Genomic DNA, 20,129 nt, shown 5'->3' on the forward strand with positions numbered 1-20,129 from the left:
CTCTCTTGTGGGAGGACTGAGTGGTTGAATTTTTGTTGACAGCCAGTCTTGCAGATCCTCCCAGAATGCTACAGGCAATCAAAAAACAGGTGATCAGTAGTTTCAATTTCGGAATCACAGAAGAAGCTGCAGTTATTGAGGTCATTCAATACCTAATCTTTTACTCAGCAGTTCATTGGATGCATAAATATTGTTTAGAATTTTAAAATGGACTTCTTCTGTCTTGGGGCTTACTCAGGGGTGCAGATCCGATGTCAGGAACACCAACGTGATTTTAATTTTTAAATTTTTTGCCAATATGCAACTCATACCATGCCATAAATTGGTAAAGGCTCGCCAAAAAATACTGCACAGGGAATCATTTATTGTGCTTACCTTTCTTGTTTATTTGTCCTAAACAGTGTGTCACTGCTTACTTAACTGTTATATTCGTAAATCATAATTTTAAGGGTTTTGGGCATGTAGTGTCTACTCATCTCAAATTCTTCTCACCTTCTTCCTTTTATCCTATGGGACTACTTTATGCACGCTCAATTGATATATGGATGAAATATGGAGCCCTAAACAAGTTGTTTAAACTAACTGATCATGTTTTAACACAGTTATGGTGCTAAACAGTTCTAAAAAAAAAAAAAGGACCCATTGCTTTAATTCTGTACACCTCAAAACGCACCGTGAATGTATTATTTTTTTAGAAATATATTTTTAATAAATATTCTACATATTCAACCTTTAAGTCTGAAAATACATTTGTTCAATTTTGAATAATTTAGTGTATTTTTATTGGGGGGGGCAATTCATGTTTTTCAGAAATTGGGGGGGACATGCCCCCCCCCCCCCGTCCCCCCCGGGATCTGCACCCATGGGCTTACTGGATAATTGATATATTTTGTTCTCCATTTCTTAATGTCTGAGTCTCAGATAAGACTGTCAGGGTGTGTAAATGAAGAGAACAATGGGTGTTAATACATCATCGGATTCCCTATTATGCACGCTGATTGGTCAGGATTTCCAAAGGTATCAAATGATTGACTCATGTAGTTGTCAATCAACAAGATTAGCTTTCTGATTGGCGCTGCTGGACGTTACGGCAGTCACGTGGTGTGTGTGTGGGCGGAGTCAGGTCCTCAGCTACCCGGTAGAGCCGAGCAGTGTTGACATCCCTGGGAACACTAAGTAAATCTTAAAATAAAGAGCCTTCAAAATGGGAACTCGAGATGATGAATACGACTACCTGTTCAAAGGTAATTTCTTCTCCTTAAGATGTTGACAAAAGGCATTTTTGTGGTCGGTCTGTGGCAGAAGTACAAACTCAGGAAGTCAACAGATAGCGCAGAGATGCTAAAGTTAGCTGTACAGCAGAAAGTCCCGGATGGGGAAATATTAGTTGTTAAACTTGAAAACAACTCTACTGGGGTTTGCATTTAAAAGTCCAGTGTTCAAGTCAGTGCTTGACCAAGAGCCCTCGATGTTTGCATATCAAAAATAGAGTCAAATGAAGGCATTAGGCAGGCTAATGTGTGCTCTGTAGACAGCGGTCCAGCTAAAGCCTGATTTATGGTTCTGCGTTAAATCGACGCAGAGCCTACGCCGTAGGGTGCGCGTCGCCGCGTACAATACGGCGTAGGCTCTGCGTTGGCATAACGCGGGACCATAAATCAGCCTTAACACTGCTAGCCGCCTGAATTAAAATCTTATTTTTCTTACAAAATGGTGAACAGAGTCACTACAAACCCAGACAATGAATGCTTTATCTGATCACAAGACTCACGCTGGCACATTTCTGCCAGTTTAAACACAGTTTTATGTCTGCATTTCATTTAAAGAAGAAGGTGAACTAACATCCCAGAGAATGACAGGTGAATATTATGGTCTGTTTCAATAAGTTGACACTGGATTCTAAAGTTTTAGTTAAATGTCATGCATTGTTGAAAAGCTGACAGCTCACTACCATTTTCAGTCCAATCTGTTGGTAGCTGCTGTTTTAATTGACTCCATATTTGGTCTCCATTAACTTTCCATCTTTGGACGTGCCTCTTATGAAATAGGTGTTATTATCTTCACTCTGTTAACTTCTCAGACTCTGTAAATGCAGCATGATGTAAGATCAGGATCAAGAGGCCTGAGAAGTGCTTCCTCCCAGGGTCTATGTGACAGTCTCCTGTGAATCTCAGCTGCTAACTGAATTACTTACAGACAGATTTAGACAGTCCAAACAAAGGCACAGTTGTGTTATATTGCAGTTTGTTTAGTTGGAAATCATACTGGATACTCAAATATACGCCCCCAAGCACAGAATTGCACAATATTTTCCCTTTTATTTTTTCTCTCAGTTGTAGAAGATTTCACATCTTTGACAAAAATTGAATTAAGAATATAATAAAAGCTTCTTTTTTTTTTAATGCTGCGTAAGGAACATTTTGATTGGAAATTCCACTTGGTTAAAAATTTGCATCTGTCAACTCTGAGATAAGCCCGTGGATCATGCCAATAAAATGCCACCATCATGGTACTGTCACTTACCATGGCTTCCTCAGAACTGGAGCCTTTATTGCAGTCATTTGGTGAATTTGAGCAAATCTTTCTGCAACGAAGTAACATGGTTGTAGCAAAGAAAAAAAATACACTGTAGTTGGTGCAGACGAAATTGCATAGCATTGAAATGCGTGATTTAAATATTTAATGCCTGCTATTGCATTACTGATAAGTGGGTGGCATACAATTTAGTTTTACTGTACCTAACATTCAGTTTTCATGCAGTTAAAACCCTGCTGGTGAACCAAAAACGTGCATGCAAATAAAGAGGAAATCTAAAAACATAAATCAGAAAGGAGACTTGACTGTAACAGACTCATGCTTGTCACTCATTTTATGACATTTTACCCTAGCAAAAGAGAAATAATTCAAGCAGCTTTGATTGGAATATGGGTGCAATCACTTTGGGGAAACATAAAACAAAAGTTTCTTTATTCACAGAGGTAGGAACAAGATGCTATTTAAAAAAAACTGATTTCTAAATCCTGCACATAAAATCCTGTGAAATTCTTATTGGATGGCTGTTAAGGTTTTGTGGCCAGGAACTATAGGGATACAAAAAAGGGAAAAGAATAAATGAGGGAAAAAATGTAAAGGAACACAAAGTATTTGGTGTGAAGTAAGGATATCGCCACAATGGTTGAATTTTGTGATGTATGGATATATGAGATCATGTGTTTGTATATAACTCTTCAGAGAAACTTAAAAGAAAATAAATAAAAATCAGGGTATGCCAAACAATCTATTTGGTGGTTTAAGGTCCTTCCTTGACAGAAGAGCACATTCACCCTAACCACTGTAGCCTCTTCATCATTAAAGTATATGTTGAAATGTTGTCGTTCACAAACATCTTAGAATTTGTGTTATGAAATCGAATACTTGATTAGATTAAACCTGTTTCATCTTTATGAAGCAAAAAGAGAACTTGGAGTTTTAGGGAACAAAGCCTGTCATAAAGTAAGTTACCATGGTGACTGGCTCAGAGTATAAGAACGCTCGGTTTCTGAAACAGGGTTGAGTTGGCCCTTCTTATCAAGTCTAACTGAGTCTTCCTCATGTCAGGTTTAACATGCTCTTAGTTTTCATTAAACCTGCTTTCTGAAATAGGCCCCAAGACCTGCTCACCTCTATGTTTTAGATCTTTCCCTGCTCCTGTTCCATCTGATTTAAATGATTGTACCATTAACAGACTTCATGCCAAGCTGATGTGGTGATCATTTCATTTGAAAAGTTTGTTGGAGTAAGGATATACAGTATGCGAAACATGAAGGACAGTGGGTCCTAAGAATCCGATTTGTGACACACTGGTACTGCATGTAGTAAAGGTCTAGTATAAGATCCAGAATTGTAGTTACTGGACTTGCTGTTATCTTGAATTACTTTATAAACAGTTTGATATATGATGCAAAAAGATAAATTTAAGGTGGTCATTATATAATTAGTAGAAAAATGCTTGTCTGGCTGGGTCTTTACTGCTTCAGCATGACTTAACACAAATTACCTTTTATATTTTATTTGCTCTTTTTATGTATACTTGTATTTTGTATGTAGTTGTTCTAATAGGAGATTCGGGTGTGGGGAAGAGTAACCTGCTGTCCCGTTTCACAAGAAATGAGTTTAACCTGGAGAGCAAGAGCACCATTGGGGTAGAATTCGCCACCCGGAGCATTCAGGTGGATGGAAAGACGATAAAGGCTCAGATCTGGGACACAGCTGGACAAGAACGCTACAGAGCAATCACCTCAGCGTGAGTTGGTGTTTTATGCAACAACTGCTATTCCTGTGACAAGACGGTTGTTATTTGTATGTAATGTGCGCTCTGATTTAAAAGGACTGCTAAATGTTGTGTCTGTTTGATCTCCATAGGATATTAAAGGTCCTACAAGGTCAAAACTCTCATTTAAGTGAAATTTTGAATCAAACGGTTAAAGAAAAACATTGTTCCCATGAGTTTTATGCATCTACAGTATATGACAAAATATAATTGATATGTTATGGATGATATTTAAGTCTAAGTGGTGATAGAATTTTGCCACAAAATAAAATCCTCAATTGATTCTTTACTTCTATTTGCTTTATTTCTATTATTTCTATTAGCTATTATCGTGGTGCCGTCGGGGCCCTCCTAGTTTACGACATCGCCAAGCACCTGACGTATGAGAACGTTGAGCGCTGGCTGAAGGAGCTGAGGGACCATGCCGACAGCAACATCGTCATCATGCTGGTCGGAAACAAGAGCGACCTCCGCCACCTGAGGGCCGTGCCCACTGATGAGGCTCGGGCCTTTGCAGGTAAATGATTGAATTTTATCACTGTTGCCACCTTGAATGAGAAGCAAGAGAAACCAGCCTCTGACCCGGATCACAGATATATTCTCACTGGAAGAGAAAAAAATTTGGGAAGGTACAACTAATGGTTCCCCTTTTCCATCTCTGTACATTGCTAAACTGCTGTAGAGCAAGGCACCTGCAGTAAGGCCACTGTTGGGATGTTTTCCATCTGTAATACACTCGCGCAGATGTAGAGTTCAAGTTCCTGTTTATAAGCGTAAAAAATAAGTAAACCTGCCTCAGAACGATAAATATATTCATTTTTCTTCTGATAACCAGGAAGGCAGCAGAAATAGTTCTGTTTTTCTCATTTTTTTCACTCCCGGTTTAAATATCTTGTTTGAATTAAGTGAATGATTTGAACATAATAAACACAATAAAAAAACACACTTACCATTCAAGTTGTCTCTTCAACATTCTTTTAAATTGCTGTCTCCTTTTTCTCACCCTCAGAAAAAAACACTCTGTCATTTATTGAAACTTCAGCTTTGGACTCCACCAATGTAGAAGAAGCCTTCAAGAACATTCTCACAGGTATGAAGAGTGATGCACATGGAGAACAGCTTTCTGTTAATGTCAGAGGTGACGTACCACTAAAATGGGCCAACACCTTATTGTTTTCTCTCACAGAAATCTACCGTATTGTATCTCAAAGGCAAATCTCAGACAGATCTGGACATGATGATTCTCCCGGCAACAACGTCGTGGACATCAGCGTCCCCCCAACCATGGACGGGCAGAGGGGCAACAAACTCCCTTGCTGTCAAAGCCTGTGACCCTGAAATCTTTTCCTCTTTCCTGTCTTCATGTTCACTCTTATTCGGCTGTAAAGCTACTCTACGTATGCCCTCTTTGTTTCACAAGTCTCAGACATCAAGACTCTTAAACTTGTCATTCCTTTTTGCTGTTTTTCTTCTTTGTTTGCCTTCCTTTGATTTCAGAGGAACCTGTTTCAAATACATTGCAGCCTCAGGGTAGCCAGAAGGAGTGGAGTGATATTAGGGGCTGAAGCTGTAGTAAACTACAATCCTTTTTTTAATTTACTAGATGATGATTCTGTTGACCCACTCCTTTTGAGGGACTGGCGAGGGATCCCTAGGGTTGATTCTCAATGCTCCAAGCTGTGTCTACTTGTCTCATATTCTTAGCCTGCACATAGATGAGTGCCATGATCCGTCACAGTGGAAACTCATCATTTCACGTGTGATTGGCTTGATTCTGTCTATCCTGCTGTAGGATAGGAGAACAAGGTACATTTGGAGTACTGATGTGTGGTCTGGAGTTTCTGGTTGCTAATTTGAGCCCTTTGCCCACTCTGGCATGAAATTAGCATGAGCCAGGCACCGACTGGCCGTGGCTGACTGACTTAATATGGGCACGTGTGAAACAAATGGCACATTTTTATTCTTGTGTCTCTCTGTATGCGCGTTAATCATAGTACACAAAGATACCAAAGGTAAAAGAGTCAAATTCAGTTTTGTTGTTTGTCATTTATGCATCCTGAGTCCAGGCTGTTTGTAAGAACATGCTATTACTCCAGAAGACAGATAACGTCATTAATTGTGCTGTTTGATTTATTATTTGTGTGGTCATATTATCAATTTATCAAGTACTTGCTCACTTAGTTAACTTGGCACGGTTCAAAATTAGGATGTCGCCATGTTAGAATGGTTATTGCACTGAGGTCCAGTAATTTCAATGGAACAAATTCCCTTATTTTAAACACCTCAGCATGTTTATAAAGAAACATATAGTGAAATGTAACATTTTGGTTGGCACCAAAAACTATATATGGAATCAGTTTTGAATGAGAACTGAATGTGTTTGCAGCAAAACAGCAATTAAGGATAGAACATGGGGGCTAATTCTATCTAAAATATAGTGTGGATAGCATCTCTAAAAAAAACAAACTAAAAATCATTTTAACTCTGCAAGTGTATTGAAATTGTATAAGAAGGACTTTATACAGGTAGATCTCTTTCCAGTTGCTGCCACTTTGTTTTAAGGTTTTACAAGTGTGCTACCAAATGTTGTGCAGGCTACTGTCAATAATGAGATCTTGGTCTCTGCTTTCTATTTTGTCTAAAATATAGAAGTATTGATGCACTTCTGTGTAGAGATAGGCCAAAAACTCTCCTCCTAACATGGATTTATAACAAAGCGGCACTAAAAGGACGGTGATCTGTCTGTAAGGTTATCTGTGGGAATCCTGTCCACACTGTCATTATTGCATTTTTTCAGGCTTAAATAGAAAGTCATTTTGATGTATGTTGATTGACCTGAGTTCTCTGTTCATGTTCAAAACTGCTGAATTTCACTCCATTTGGGTTATTATCGAAAGCTTACTCGCTTTACCATCTAATAATAGACCCAGAGTTGTTTTAACTCCAGAATGTTCTTTTAAACATTTTCCTCTTGTATATTTAATGAATCTTTGCTGTTGAATGTAGCTGTTGTGGGCAAATTGATGTGTGTAATCTGAGAAGACTTCCATAAGCAAAGCCACTTTTTATTTAACACTTTCACTTTGGACACTTTAAGGTTGTTAGCTGAGGAAAAGGAACTGAAAATCAGAAATTCAAATTGATAAGGTTGGATGAATTGCCTTTTTTCATCCATATGGTAGTAATGCTGATGTATGATTTATTCAATACTTTATGCAGTTGTTCACTTTTCTTTCAAATAAATTAATGTAAAGTGTGCAAGTAAATTTACTGTGCTGCTACTTTGTCTTGCTTTTTTTTAAAAACCTTTTTTTGATAAATGTAATGCAAATGACCATTTCACAATTATTTTTCAAATACTTTCCATAGTATATGTTCATTATTTCATTCTGACCCCAACTTGTGTAAATGTTAACTGAAGGGTTCGTGTTGTGAGTGGAGGTGTCTTTTAAATTAATGCAGGTTCACTTATTAGACATCATTTACACATGTTCAGTATGGTTAAGTGCTTTTATGGATGAATCAAGTAGTGCAGTAGCATCTAAGTTGCTACAGGCTTGGTATTTCCATTTTCTCTCTCCTGTGTCGACATCTGTCCAGAAAAACCCGAACATCCATGAATAAAGTGTTTAACAGTTCAACTCTGTAAAATACCACATACTGTAGTTCCTAGTGCGGTATACTTTATGTAGACGCTGAATAAATATTGTCAGTACGGTTACATTAAACACTAGTCACTGAAATAAATTGAAACATGGCAAAAGAAACAACGAATAATAATTTACTGAAAAATGACTAATACAAATTAGATATGGCTTTTGAATTGTGGTTTAACAGAATCTTGTTTTTTTCACAAATACTCACAAATAACTAATGAAATTGGCCTTGACAAATCAGTTGGTACCACTTGAAAACAAAACAATTTGACCGTAGTTGGATGTTAAACTAAAGTGGGTTCTGCAAGTAGCATCACAGCCGTCTTCAATCTTGCCGTCTATCTGTGGATCTCACTATTTAAAGTGTTAAAGTTATCAATAGGCTACTTAAATACATATTTATTGATACATTATGGTGTGGTGATATATTTTAATGTACTTTAAAAACAATTCTCAATCTAGTCACTAGATTAAGAATTGTTTTAAAAAAAAACTATGCTCTAGATTCTAGACTAGAGCATAGTTTATTTCTGGTGGGTAATAAAGTATTATTGAATCAAATTGATTTACCGATTAGGGCGTTCCTTTATTTTGGCTTTAAGAGTATTACGGTCGTCGTGCACATCCCTGAAAAGACAGGGATTAGTGGGCGCATGGTTTCGGACAACATTATAATCTTAGGTGTTATGTTTTAAGAAATAGTCCTACCATGAAAAGCGCGTGTGTGTGTGCGTGTTAATACACACACAAACTTGTGGGAGCCCCCATTGGAAGACAGCTTCACGAAAAAGTTTAATTACAAATTAATTGAGTGGTGGCATTAAAAAAAAAAATCAATCGTTAAGTCAAATTGTTATTAATATGGCTTCTAATTCAAAATGTGCATGAACCTCCCCGCGAAGAGGGCGCTTTTCATGACGCAACACCGGTGTCTTGTTGTTTTTTTCAGTCTTACGGTTTAGAGCTTGTGACGTCATGTGTGTCCCTCTCTGCCGTCCTGGCTCAGCCGTTTTAATATTTAACAGCTAGACTGGATATGTGTTTCAGATATCCACAATTCAATTCTTCCTAGTCAAAAATATCATTTCAGATATCTACAATTACATTCTTCCTGTCCACAATTTTCATTTCAGATATCCACAATGTCATTCTGCCTAGGACAAATGACGTCACTTTTGCCAGTCGTGTGTGGGGTTTCTAATGACAGATATCTACAATTCAGTTGCAGATATCCGCAATGTGAACTACGGATATCTGCAACTGAATTACGACTAGCTGTAATTCCAGTTTCAGATATCTACAATTTAATTCTGACTATTCATAATTCCAGTTTAAGTTATCTTAAATTCCCCTCCATTCAAGATATCTACATTGTCCTTTTTAGATATCTTAAATTAAGTTTTGACTAGTCAGAACCAAGTTGTAGATATTTTGAACCCGAGTTATGACTAGTCAAAATGACGTTGTAGATATCTCAAACAGGAATTACGGATAGTCATAATTTAATTGTAGATATCTATAATCAATAGGGGTGATACGATACGGGTAACTCACGCTTCAATACTGTGGCGATATGTGGCCCACGATAACGATATCATGATACACGATATCTACGATATTCGATATATTGTAAGACAAATGATTTATCAATGATTTATCACGATATATGTGACTGAAAAATAAAAAATACCCATAAAAAGGAAAACGTCTGTAGTTATGCATTTATTCAATGCCAAAACTTCATACAATGTACAAAGAAAGTGCATTTGTATAGAGCCTCACTACCTGCTAGGCTTGTAAATGTAAACACTGTACAGCTGGACAAACTGAAGTGCATGAACAATAGTGCAGTGACAACCGCGTAAATCCATTATGTGTGTTGTAATAAAATACCGATATATTTGCTGTAAGTTTATCGATTATTTATTGCGACAGAGAGCGCAACAATATATTGCAATATCGATTTTTTTTCCCCACCACTAATAAACAAGTAATAGATATATTAAAATTAATTTTAATTAGAGATATGTCAAATTGGAAATATCTTTAACTTCCATTCTGCCTAGTCAAAAAGTAATTACAGATATCTTGAATTAGAGTTTTGACTAGTCAAAAGTGACGTTATAGATATCTTGAATGACGATTCAGACTAGTCACAATGTAATTCTGACTAGTCAAAATGCCGTTGTAGAGAGTACTTGAGTTGTAAAATAAAATCAGGGGGGATAGTGGATTTTATCATATGGGGACAGATAATTTGTGCTGATTACAAATAATATAATATATTACAAATGATAGCACTGACCAAAACACCTGCAGAAATACTGCAGGAATGACATACACCAGTCTGACCTTCAGCAGGAGGGCCCCCCCTTATGAGCCTGGTCCTGCTCAAGGTTTCTTCCCTCCTAAAGGGGAGTTTTTCCTTGCCACTGTTTGGCAAGGAAAAACTGTTTGTTTTTGGTTTTTCTCCCACTAGGGGAGTTTTTACCTGCCATTGTTTATGTAATAACTGCTCGGGTGTTTATGTTCTGGGTATGGGTCTCTGGAAAGCGTCTAGAGACAACTTTTGTTGATTTAGACGCTATATAAATAAAATTGAATTGAATTGAAAAACATAGCAGCAGTTAAATGCAGCCTTCTGTAAGCCTTTAAATATCCACTGGGCTTACATCAAATACATCAAAACACAACAATAAAAAACAGTTTTCTGAACTTATCAATATGACTCTGTCATTCACAGGATAAGTAATATGGATCACTGCAAAAACTCAAAATCTTAACAAGAATATTTGTCTTATTTCTAGTTAAAATGTCTAATTTTAGTTAAAAAAAATCTCATTACACTTAAAACAAGACTCATCACTGGAAAAAAACAACAATTTTCACCTGTTTCAAGTAGATTTTCACTTGCAATAAGTAGAAAAATCTGCCAGTGGAACAATTTTTTTTTGCTTGTAATAAGAAGATAAATCTTGTCCCATTTGCAGATTTTCCTACTTATTTCAAGTGAAAATTTACTTGAAACAGGTGAAAATTGTCAAATAAGTTATTTTTCTGGTGTTATTTTTCTGGTGATGACTCTAAATGTTGAAATAGCAGTAATACCACATTCATTGATGAAATGACATATGGGATGGAAAGGGGGCATGGCAGTTTTACAGGGGGGATGATTTGGACCGTTTTCTTTTCGGGGGGGGGCTCAACTCGAGTACTGGTTGTAGATATCTGCAATGTTAATTCTGGATAGTCAAACTTAGCCATTAAGGCTGATTTATGGTTCCGCGTTACCGTGCGCGTCGCAGCGTACCCTACGCCGTACCCTACGCCGTAGCTCTGCGTCGGTGTTGCGGAGCAGCCAGCTGACGGGTGTATTTAAAGCCCCGGCAGGGCGGAAGCCTGGCCTCTGTTATCAGCTGATTGGGAGCTGCTAGCGCAGCAAACGCGTTATCACTCCACATTAATAACATGAAGAAGACACCAGGCGAAGACAGGCTGCTGGGGAGGTAACATCCCTGACAAGACCACGGTAGGTGAGCGCTTCCCGTCAGCCTTTGTCTTTTTACATGTGTTTGTTTTAAAGAGACGAGCAGGGCTTTTCTGCAGCCACTGACAGCTAGCACTGTTTACACTGGGCTGGGCTATTTCCTGCACAATTATACTACATTGCCAATGTTTCTCGATGAAAAAGTGGTAATGGAGGATATTTTAGCAGTGTTAATGTTTGATGCATGCAACTTTGCAGAAAAAAAACTGATAATACAACTAAGATGGCCAGTTTTAGAGTATCATGAATGTGTTATGAGACATTGTGTTCCAGACAATAGACCGGACCACAGACCTGTCTGCAGCGGGCTGTTATGGCAGCTACATAAATACACATTTACTGGTGTGTCTGCACTTAACATTTGAATATTTGTAATAATTTATTCCAAATTTCCCTTAAATTCACGTGGGTTTGTCTTAAATCTGGTCAAACTCTTGATGGGTGTAATACCAGTGTTTACATGCGGGCTGTGTTGATAAACAAGATCTCACACTGATTTTAAGGTTTAGCTTTGTCTTCGTTTGTTATAACCTCTTTGTTTATCTGGGTCGGGGATTTTTCCTCTAAACCTTGTTCCCTTGCCATCAGTAGGTATTTTGCTGGTTATCTGACCTGAATCTTGTAGGAAATAAAAGTTATTCCATGTTTCACTAAATATCTAAACGTTCTCTCTTTTTTTTTTTCTTTTTTAATTTCACCTTTATTTAACCAGATAAAAGACCTATTGAGATCAAGACCTCTTTCACAAGGGTGACCTGGCCAAGGAAGGCAGCAGCACACGTCCACAAATAACAGCAATCACAAAATAAACATTAAAATGAGAGTACAAACTGTTTTAGCAAATAAAGTGCAGTAGTGGTGACTTCAGTAACATGTAGAGAACCACAACTTCAGTAATAATTTAAAAAAACACGGGCACATGTAGTTTAAAAACACAGGCACTACTGAAAGGATTCTGGTTGTCTGTCTTTTAGAAAAGAGCGAAAGGCTTCAAGTAAAATAAATTCAGGCATTTTCAGTTCAAATTGGAAGATATTCCAAGCAGAGGGTGCAGAGAAACTAAAAGCTTTTTTCCCCAAGTTAGTCCGAACACGAGGAACAGCCAGGTGCAAAATGTGTATTGTTGTTATTTAAATTGAACTATTGCCTTATTGACGGAGGAAGTCTAACATTATTGGAAGTCCTTTGTCACCAGATTATAACAGGTTCACAGTGAGGTTTTTAAAATTATTACCGTACACAGACATGTTCTCCACTAAGTTTAGTGTTTAATCTCTTGGTCAACAACATTCATGTTTAGTACAAAGGATTATACAGATTGGGGTGTAATGCTGTGGTTTACCAGACCTCATGTTGACAATAACAAACGAATATTGGTGTTAACCTGTGACCCACGGATCACCATAAGCAACTTATTGTGATTTTGTTTTTCTTTTATAAATAAAATTGTCAGCTAGCCTCCTCAGAAAGTACCAATCCTAATACACTGATATCAGGAGGACCACTTTCTGACATTTTCTCACAGTATCAGTTAAAATGCATGTCTCTTTCAGGGATATTAATTTGTAATAAATCTTACTATACAAAATGGAACAAATTTCCACCCAATAAGATAAATTGTCCCCTGGCTGTAAAACAGTCAGCTGTTTGCATGTTATCTGAAGTGGGGGTTATCTGGGGGGAGAGGGCTGTTTATCAGGCTGCTGCACATCTCCTTCACTGCTGCTGACATCACTGGCTTTTATGATGCCGTCACAGCTGCTTCAGGCCAACTAACCTTCAAAAACACTGTCTTTAAAGTGGTATGATGTGTTTCTAAATAAATTAATTTAGTCTCACAAGGGAGGAAATGACATACACAAACAGTCTAAGGGCATTTGTAAACGTGGGAGAACTGCAAGTCAAATGGCACACACTGCCCAGTTTTGTTAACAATATGATACATTTAGTTTTTTTTACTGAAACTAATCAGATCAAAACAAAATTGTATCTGATTTCATCACTAAACTTAAACATTCGCATCAGCTTGTTTCCACTTAAACATACACACACGTTTCTGCACACGCATGGTCACTTTAGGACATACTCGTCTCGACCATTCATTGGTGATATTGCCCTGTAAGTGCAATCTAATACTTACATATTTATACATAATTAAAATGTTCTTATTTCCCTTTTAAACATGGTTCAAATACGTGACATGTTCGATAACTTTTCTTCTCATATGTGCATTGTACCGGTCCTGAAAAAATCCTTGGTTTATTGGCAAAAAAAGAGCACTGACACGCATTTCTGTGAACTGGAGTTCAGACTTCTTTTTTTTAACAGACTTTTTCTCTGTTGCTGTGAGAGCTCAGTTTCCACTTGTGAAGCCCCTTTTTATCATCTGTCCTCTCTTTCACGATGTAATGTGCTCAGACAACCAAAAAAATGGAAAGAGAAAATATAAAAATAAACAGTTGGTGAAATTGGAAATGAAAGAAGACACAAAAATCAAATAGGGAAAGGAAATGTAAATAAATGAAGTCACAGAATAGATTTGTTTTATTTTATAAAATGATAAATGGCCACATTTGTTTTGTTGCGCTTAAGAGTGTAGGCCCTCCACATTATGTAAGTCACTGAGCTGATGCAACATGTTTGTCTTGAAAATGTTGATGCAATTCATGTGTTACCCCAGACTCGAAATCACAAATATACGGTTATAATTTGTAAGAAATATAACATAAAGCCAAGGTTTGGAAAGCAGCTGAGAAAGAGAAGGTTTTATTGGACATCTTTTAAGGTCCCCAAATAACTCCCAGGTTTGAGAAGTCTGAACAGGTTAAAATGGTCTTCTCCTTCAAACGTTCACTCCGTTTCAGTATCTTCATGACAGTATTTTCTTCCTTTCTTTTCTGTGTTTAATTATAGGAGTATATCCCATCAGTGGAAAGCAGGAGGACTTTGCTCTTGTTGGATCTCCAGTCATCCATCACCTTTTCCTCTTGTATGCCAACTCCATCTGTAAGGCCAGTTTCCTGACAGTGTAACCATGACGACTGGCGGGTGTTGCCACCTGCCCGGCTCTCTGTGTGACTGTGCCAGCAGCCCCGGGCTGTGGAAGAGTGTGGAGGAAGCGGGTGGTGATGGGTGCCAGGCGCTCTACGTCACCCAGGTCACAGCCATAGATGGACGGCTGCTGTCTTCTGTGCTCAAACCCATGAGTGTACAAAGGTAAAAAACAAAAAACTGCAGTACATTATGTATAATAAAGCATAATTATTCTCATGTTCATCCTGGATGTTTAAATGTGTTTATGTACTTTACCAGGATGTTCAATTTAATAGAGTAATCATGTAAAAGGAAGAAAAGAGACATTTTAATAATTTTTTTTATCCTTATTCAACGATATTGTTTTTATATGTTGTGATAGTGATGGTCCCATCTGTCGTATTTGCCATGAGGGAGGCAACGGCGAGGATCTCCTGTCCCCTTGTGACTGCACGGGCACGCTGGGCACCGTGCACAAGAGCTGCTTGGAGAGGTGGCTGTCGTCCTCCAACACCAGCTACTGCGAGCTCTGCCACACAGAGTTCAGCATAGAGCGCCGGCCCAGGCCCCTCACAGAGGTAACAAGGGGCCAGCATATATGAATCAGAGTTATCGTTCACAAAAACGAACGAAATAACGAAAACTATAATTGAAAAAACAATTTCGTTAACTGAACTAAATAAAAACGAAAATTAAAAGACAAAAACTATAACTAACTGAAACTGTATTGCGTGTTTAGAAAACTAACTAAAACGAACTGAAATTATAGATATAATTGCCTCCGTTTTCGTCCCTGTCAATATCAGCCTCTTGGTATGATCAATTTATTCCGCTCTGGCCGTTTGTCTCCAACTGGCAGCTACGGCACCTTAACGCCTCACGGTCCGTGACGTCAAAACTAAAACTAAAACTAAGCATGTTTTTAAATATAAAAACTAGCAAACCCACACTAAAAACGAATCAAAACTAACTGAATTGAAGGAGAAATAGTCCAAACGAAATAAAACTAAACTAAAATGAAAAATTCAAAACTATTATAACCCTGATATGAATGTGTGAAGATATTTAATTATTTTTTTTAAATGCCCCTTTACTTGGTTTCTTAAAAAGATGATTTGTATTTTTCCAGTGTCTTGGTGGGTCACTCCTCTGGTTTTCTGTTCCCTACCTCTCTCTCTGCAGTGGCTGCAGGACCCTGGTCCTCGTAATGAGAAAAGGACGCTGTTCTGTGACATGGTGTGTTTTCTGTTCATCACGCCTCTGGCAGCCATCTCCGGCTGGCTGTGCCTGCGGGGCGCCCAGGATCATCTTCAGCTGGGGAGCTGGCTGCAGGCCGTGGGCCTCATAGCTCTTACTATCGCCCTCTTCACCATCTACGTCCTCTGGACTCTGGTAAGAATGAGTTGTTACGAAGCAAAATGGCGCGGACTCCTCAGCTGAGATGTTCACGTTGTCCTCCTCTCTCACCTGCTTCTGCCCACAGGTATCGTTCCGATATCACTGTCAGCTCTACTCTGAGTGGAGAAGAACCAATCAGAAAGTACGTCTTCTCATTCCTGAAAACAAGGAGTCTAATTCTTCCCAGCATTCCCTGCTCTCTAACAAACTAGTGAAGAAGTCAGCCAGTGAGAGTATAGTCTGAGACCAGATCAAGAGAATAAATGAGAACTTATTCTTGAAACATTGGACCGGCAGGTTAGACTTCAGAAGCACTTGGTCCTTTCCTTTTTTTTGTTTGTTTGTTTTCTTTGCATATTATTCCTCATTGCCTCTTTAGAAATGCTTCTGGGTGCAGAACAAGCACATGTAAATGGAGTCTGCCTGCGCACTTGTCGGGTGTCGACCAAGCTGATGCAAAGGCCCTCAAGAACGGATGATACTGTCTCATCAGCATGGACACAATTGGCCAACCGTGACAGCAGAATAAGAGATGGACGAGGTCACCAGTTGAGAGGACTTCACACGTTTAACAGTCATGATTTGTGTCATGATTTGTTGCATATTTCAGTGACAGTAACCGCTGCATGCATGCAGCATACGTGCACTTACCGACTAAACCACATGACCACATACTGCTGTGTGACGGACAAAAGGAGGGGGGGGTCGACAATTGATTTTCATTTCACAAATCAATATTGACACATGCAGTCTGGGAACTGGACCTTCAGATTTTCTTTCTCCAGCGGGTTTTATACCTGGTAGCTGCATAACTTGAGTGGAAGCAGAGATTTCTGGTTAAGAAAAAAAGCACTGTGGACATGAATGTCATTGCAGCGCACAAAAAACCCAACCTCTACCAGCATGCACAGTTATGCATGCAGGCAGCACTGTTAACCACTCTTGAGGGATATTTTTACTGTATTTTTTTAACTCACGAATGAATGACTGGATTTTTGTATTCCTGCTGAGGCAGACTAGAGCAGGGTCCTCGGTGAAGCTCTTGTGTCATCTGCCTTTAACAAGCGTTTATATAGATAAACTAAAAAAAACTTCCAAATGGCTTTTTCAAGAAACATTTCCACCAGTGTTTTGTAGGTGGCTGCCACTGTGTACTAAAGTATAATTCTTATTGCCTGTAAAAATGCTTAATTGTTGGCTTTTGATTGTTAATTTGCACATTGTTGTATTTGTCTATTTTTTTGTTTGTTTTTGTATCTTTATTTTTCACAGCTACAGCAATCAGTGAGTCACAGACGTCCTGCAGTCTTTTATCACGCTCCTTTAAAAGCACGTCTCTCTCTGTGCTGAAGACGTCTCGGAGTAAAAACGCTTCCCTTTCTTCAGTACAGTCTGGTGCAGCTGCTGAACAAGCTGATCTCCTGACACAAAAACACAAACAATTTAATGTGCCTGGTATCCAGATTTAAAAAGTGGTCCAAGTTTGAACATTTTGTCACTTAACTCAGTTTGGGTTACGAGGAAATGGTTCATTTCCTTTCAGGGACACGGTGGTCTGTCTGTCTGCAGGAAGGCGATCATGAAGGCTACTGAAACATTTTGTTGTTGTACTGAAAATAAATTCAGTGTTTAAAAAGGAAAAAACAAACCACTTTTTTTTTTTTTTTAAACATTTCTAAATCTCCATTTCAAGATAACTGCAGGTGGCAAATGAAGAGCCCTGTTTGATTGTTCACACCAGCCTGAGTTATTTGCAGGTCTGTATTTCAGGTTCAGTTTGTTGCCATGCAAACATGAATAAAATTGATTCATTACCGAGTCCAGTTGTGTACAGAATAAGTGACAATTTGCAATGTAATAGCTGTAAGTAAATTAATTAAAAAGTCTTATTATAGAAACAATACGCTTAAAAACTGATGGGCACGTTTTAAAACCTTATCAGTTCAGTTGCAGCTTCATAATAAATGACACTCTGCTTCTGCACCTGTTAACGTGGATTTCCTTCAAGGGTTGATTATTTTTTGAGCAGACAGTGATGGACAACGCTCAAACATGTCAGATCGTTGGAGATGTGGAGGCCCAGCTATTTGAACAAGGACATCATCTCCACAGATATTCCCTAAATATATAGTGAGAATAACCATCTCCTTAGTATTTCCCTCATAGATGGATGTGATTTGCTCCACACATATCCACAAGTTCTTCCACCAGACTACATGCCATGGATCATAATAGATTACGATCTGTTTCTGAAGAACATGGTTAACTCAAGTGGGTTGATGGTGTTCAGATCTGAACTTAGGTCCAGGAAAAGCAGCCTGATGTGGGAATCCTTCCTCTCCAGGTGGATGAGAGCAGGCTGGACAACAGCTGGGACCTTCTGGCTAATCCTACAAACATGCTGATGGAGGTTCATGTTGATAGTTGGTGTTCTTTATGTGGACAAAAAAAAACAGTCTTTCAGAGCATCTCGTGACTATTGGTAAGGAAATTGAAAAACAGAGAAACAAAGGCCACATGAAAATAATCTGTTAAGAGTATCCATTCACAGAAAGAGGTGAGACCTCTGGACTTAATATGTCTTTTATTTGAAATAGATATTTATAACAATCAGCCTTGAACAGTAATGTATCCACATAAACCAGTGAGCTCTGGTGCAAGAGGACACAAAAGGCAGTTGAGCTTTCAAAAATCCCCTTAAGTTACAACATCTGGAGAAAAAAAATGCTGTAATGTTCTACCTCCTTTGAGACTGAGACATTGTTGCTCTGTCCTCTTGTTTACACCTCTGGTGCACTTTGGTTCATTTGGTTCTGGTGGGATATCCCACGTACTGCCCCAGTTAAATGTTTGTGTTTTCCACTGATCTCAGAACAAAAGGATTACATCCTGCGACCCGTCCGGGAACCGTAATGGCTTACAGTCAGTTGATCATCCGCATGTTTACTGCTCGTCATAAACAAGGATTTAACCCCAGGAAGTATTGTGGCCTGTTCAGGCGCAGATGGAAGGCTCTGTAAAACTGAGGTGCAAGAAACAAATGATTAGGTTAAAAATTGTGGCCAATGTTTATGCAACACCAGTTGCACAAACCAAATTGCCAAATGTCAACGTTCAGAGACCTGAAAGTTAAAATGATCATCTCCCCAAAGAGCCAAAGTAAAATCTCATGTTTTATCAAAACTCTTTTTAATATCTGCAATTCAACCTGAAAGACTCAGTCATTATTTTGTCACCTACATGAATGAATGTGTAGATGCTATTTGTATTGCGTAGTAATATTTTTGTGATCTTTTTGGAGGGAGGGATTATTAATACCTGTCATTTTGGATTTCTGTTGGAATTCTTTCCATCTTTTTGTACTAAAATGCATATGATGTGTTGAGGGGAAAAAAAAGATACCTACACCAACACACTAGTACCTGCAATCAGCCAAGATTTGCTGGCAAAGCCAATAAAGAATTCTTAGTGAAAAAAAAAAATCTGGATGTTGACGTCTCTGATCATTTACAAATGTAATGTTTCACACGAGGACTTCAAATGATAAAAACAGCAGAGCAGTTAAGCGGCTGTTTACAGATCATCCCCGGAAACCTGGGAGGAGTCTGTTGTTTTGGACAACAGCTCCATAAATTCTTTAATCCTGATGAAAAACAGACTACTGATGTCAAATTTTGCTTGAATATCTGTGGGGAGAACGTGCATCTCCTCATCCTCTCCTCGACATAAGCAGCTTAGTTTGACAACATTCAAACTCTTCCATATGCTGCTGTTGTGAACAGTCTTGCTGTCTGGGAGTGGAAAATAAAAACACAAAGCAAACAAAACCAAATGTTACCCTCAGATACAGAACCTTATTCATGCTTGTGCCAGAGTGATGCACGCTTGGTTGTCCTGTTGTATAATCATAACATCTTTATTCTGATACTAGTTCCAAATCGTCTTTCTCCAGAAATGAGAAATGACTATTTTTCAATTAATGGGATTTTCTAAAGGATATTTTCACAAACTAGAAAAAAATAAGTGCAACCCCAAAGGTTGTTGGGGTGGGGATAGTTTAAGCTTTTGTTGAGATCAAAGGTTCGACTGAGGAAGGGCCCTTCCAGGTGTTTTAAAGATCTGGAAGAATGTCTTCCTGGCAGATTTTTTTTTCTTCGCTTTTTAGATTTTCTTCATCCGTGTTTCC

General features: G+C 38.4%; 2 protein-coding genes across 3 annotated transcripts; both read left to right on the forward strand.

Annotated features, from left to right (window-relative positions):
- The first annotated feature begins 1,117 nt into the window (after nt 1-1,117).
- On the forward strand, nt 1,118-7,126 carry LOC133458164 (ras-related protein Rab-11B-like). The gene is made up of 5 exons (XM_061737776.1): nt 1,118-1,244; nt 4,087-4,282; nt 4,633-4,826; nt 5,319-5,399; nt 5,496-7,126. Exons 1-5 carry the CDS (start codon nt 1,205-1,207, stop codon nt 5,639-5,641), a joined length of 657 nt encoding a protein of 218 aa, XP_061593760.1. The 5' UTR covers nt 1,118-1,204; the 3' UTR covers nt 5,642-7,126.
- Nucleotides 7,127-11,362: 4,236 nt separating this feature from the next.
- Nucleotides 11,363-17,762, forward strand: marchf2 (membrane-associated ring finger (C3HC4) 2). 2 transcript variants are annotated; one of them, XM_061737778.1, is made up of 5 exons: nt 11,363-11,498; nt 14,426-14,728; nt 14,928-15,123; nt 15,728-15,937; nt 16,029-17,762. In XM_061737778.1, exons 2-5 carry the CDS (start codon nt 14,547-14,549, stop codon nt 16,185-16,187), a joined length of 747 nt encoding a protein of 248 aa, XP_061593762.1. In that variant the 5' UTR covers nt 11,363-11,498; nt 14,426-14,546; the 3' UTR covers nt 16,188-17,762. The 2 variants fall into 2 exon arrangements, with proteins under 2 accessions (XP_061593762.1, XP_061593761.1); XM_061737777.1 differs by having other exon boundaries at nt 11,363-11,494.
- Nucleotides 17,763-20,129: the final 2,367 nt, after the last annotated feature.

The sequence above is a fragment of the Cololabis saira genome, chromosome 13 (genome assembly GCF_033807715.1).
Source record: "Cololabis saira isolate AMF1-May2022 chromosome 13, fColSai1.1, whole genome shotgun sequence".
NCBI classification, from domain to species: Eukaryota; Metazoa; Chordata; class Actinopteri; order Beloniformes; family Belonidae; genus Cololabis; species Cololabis saira.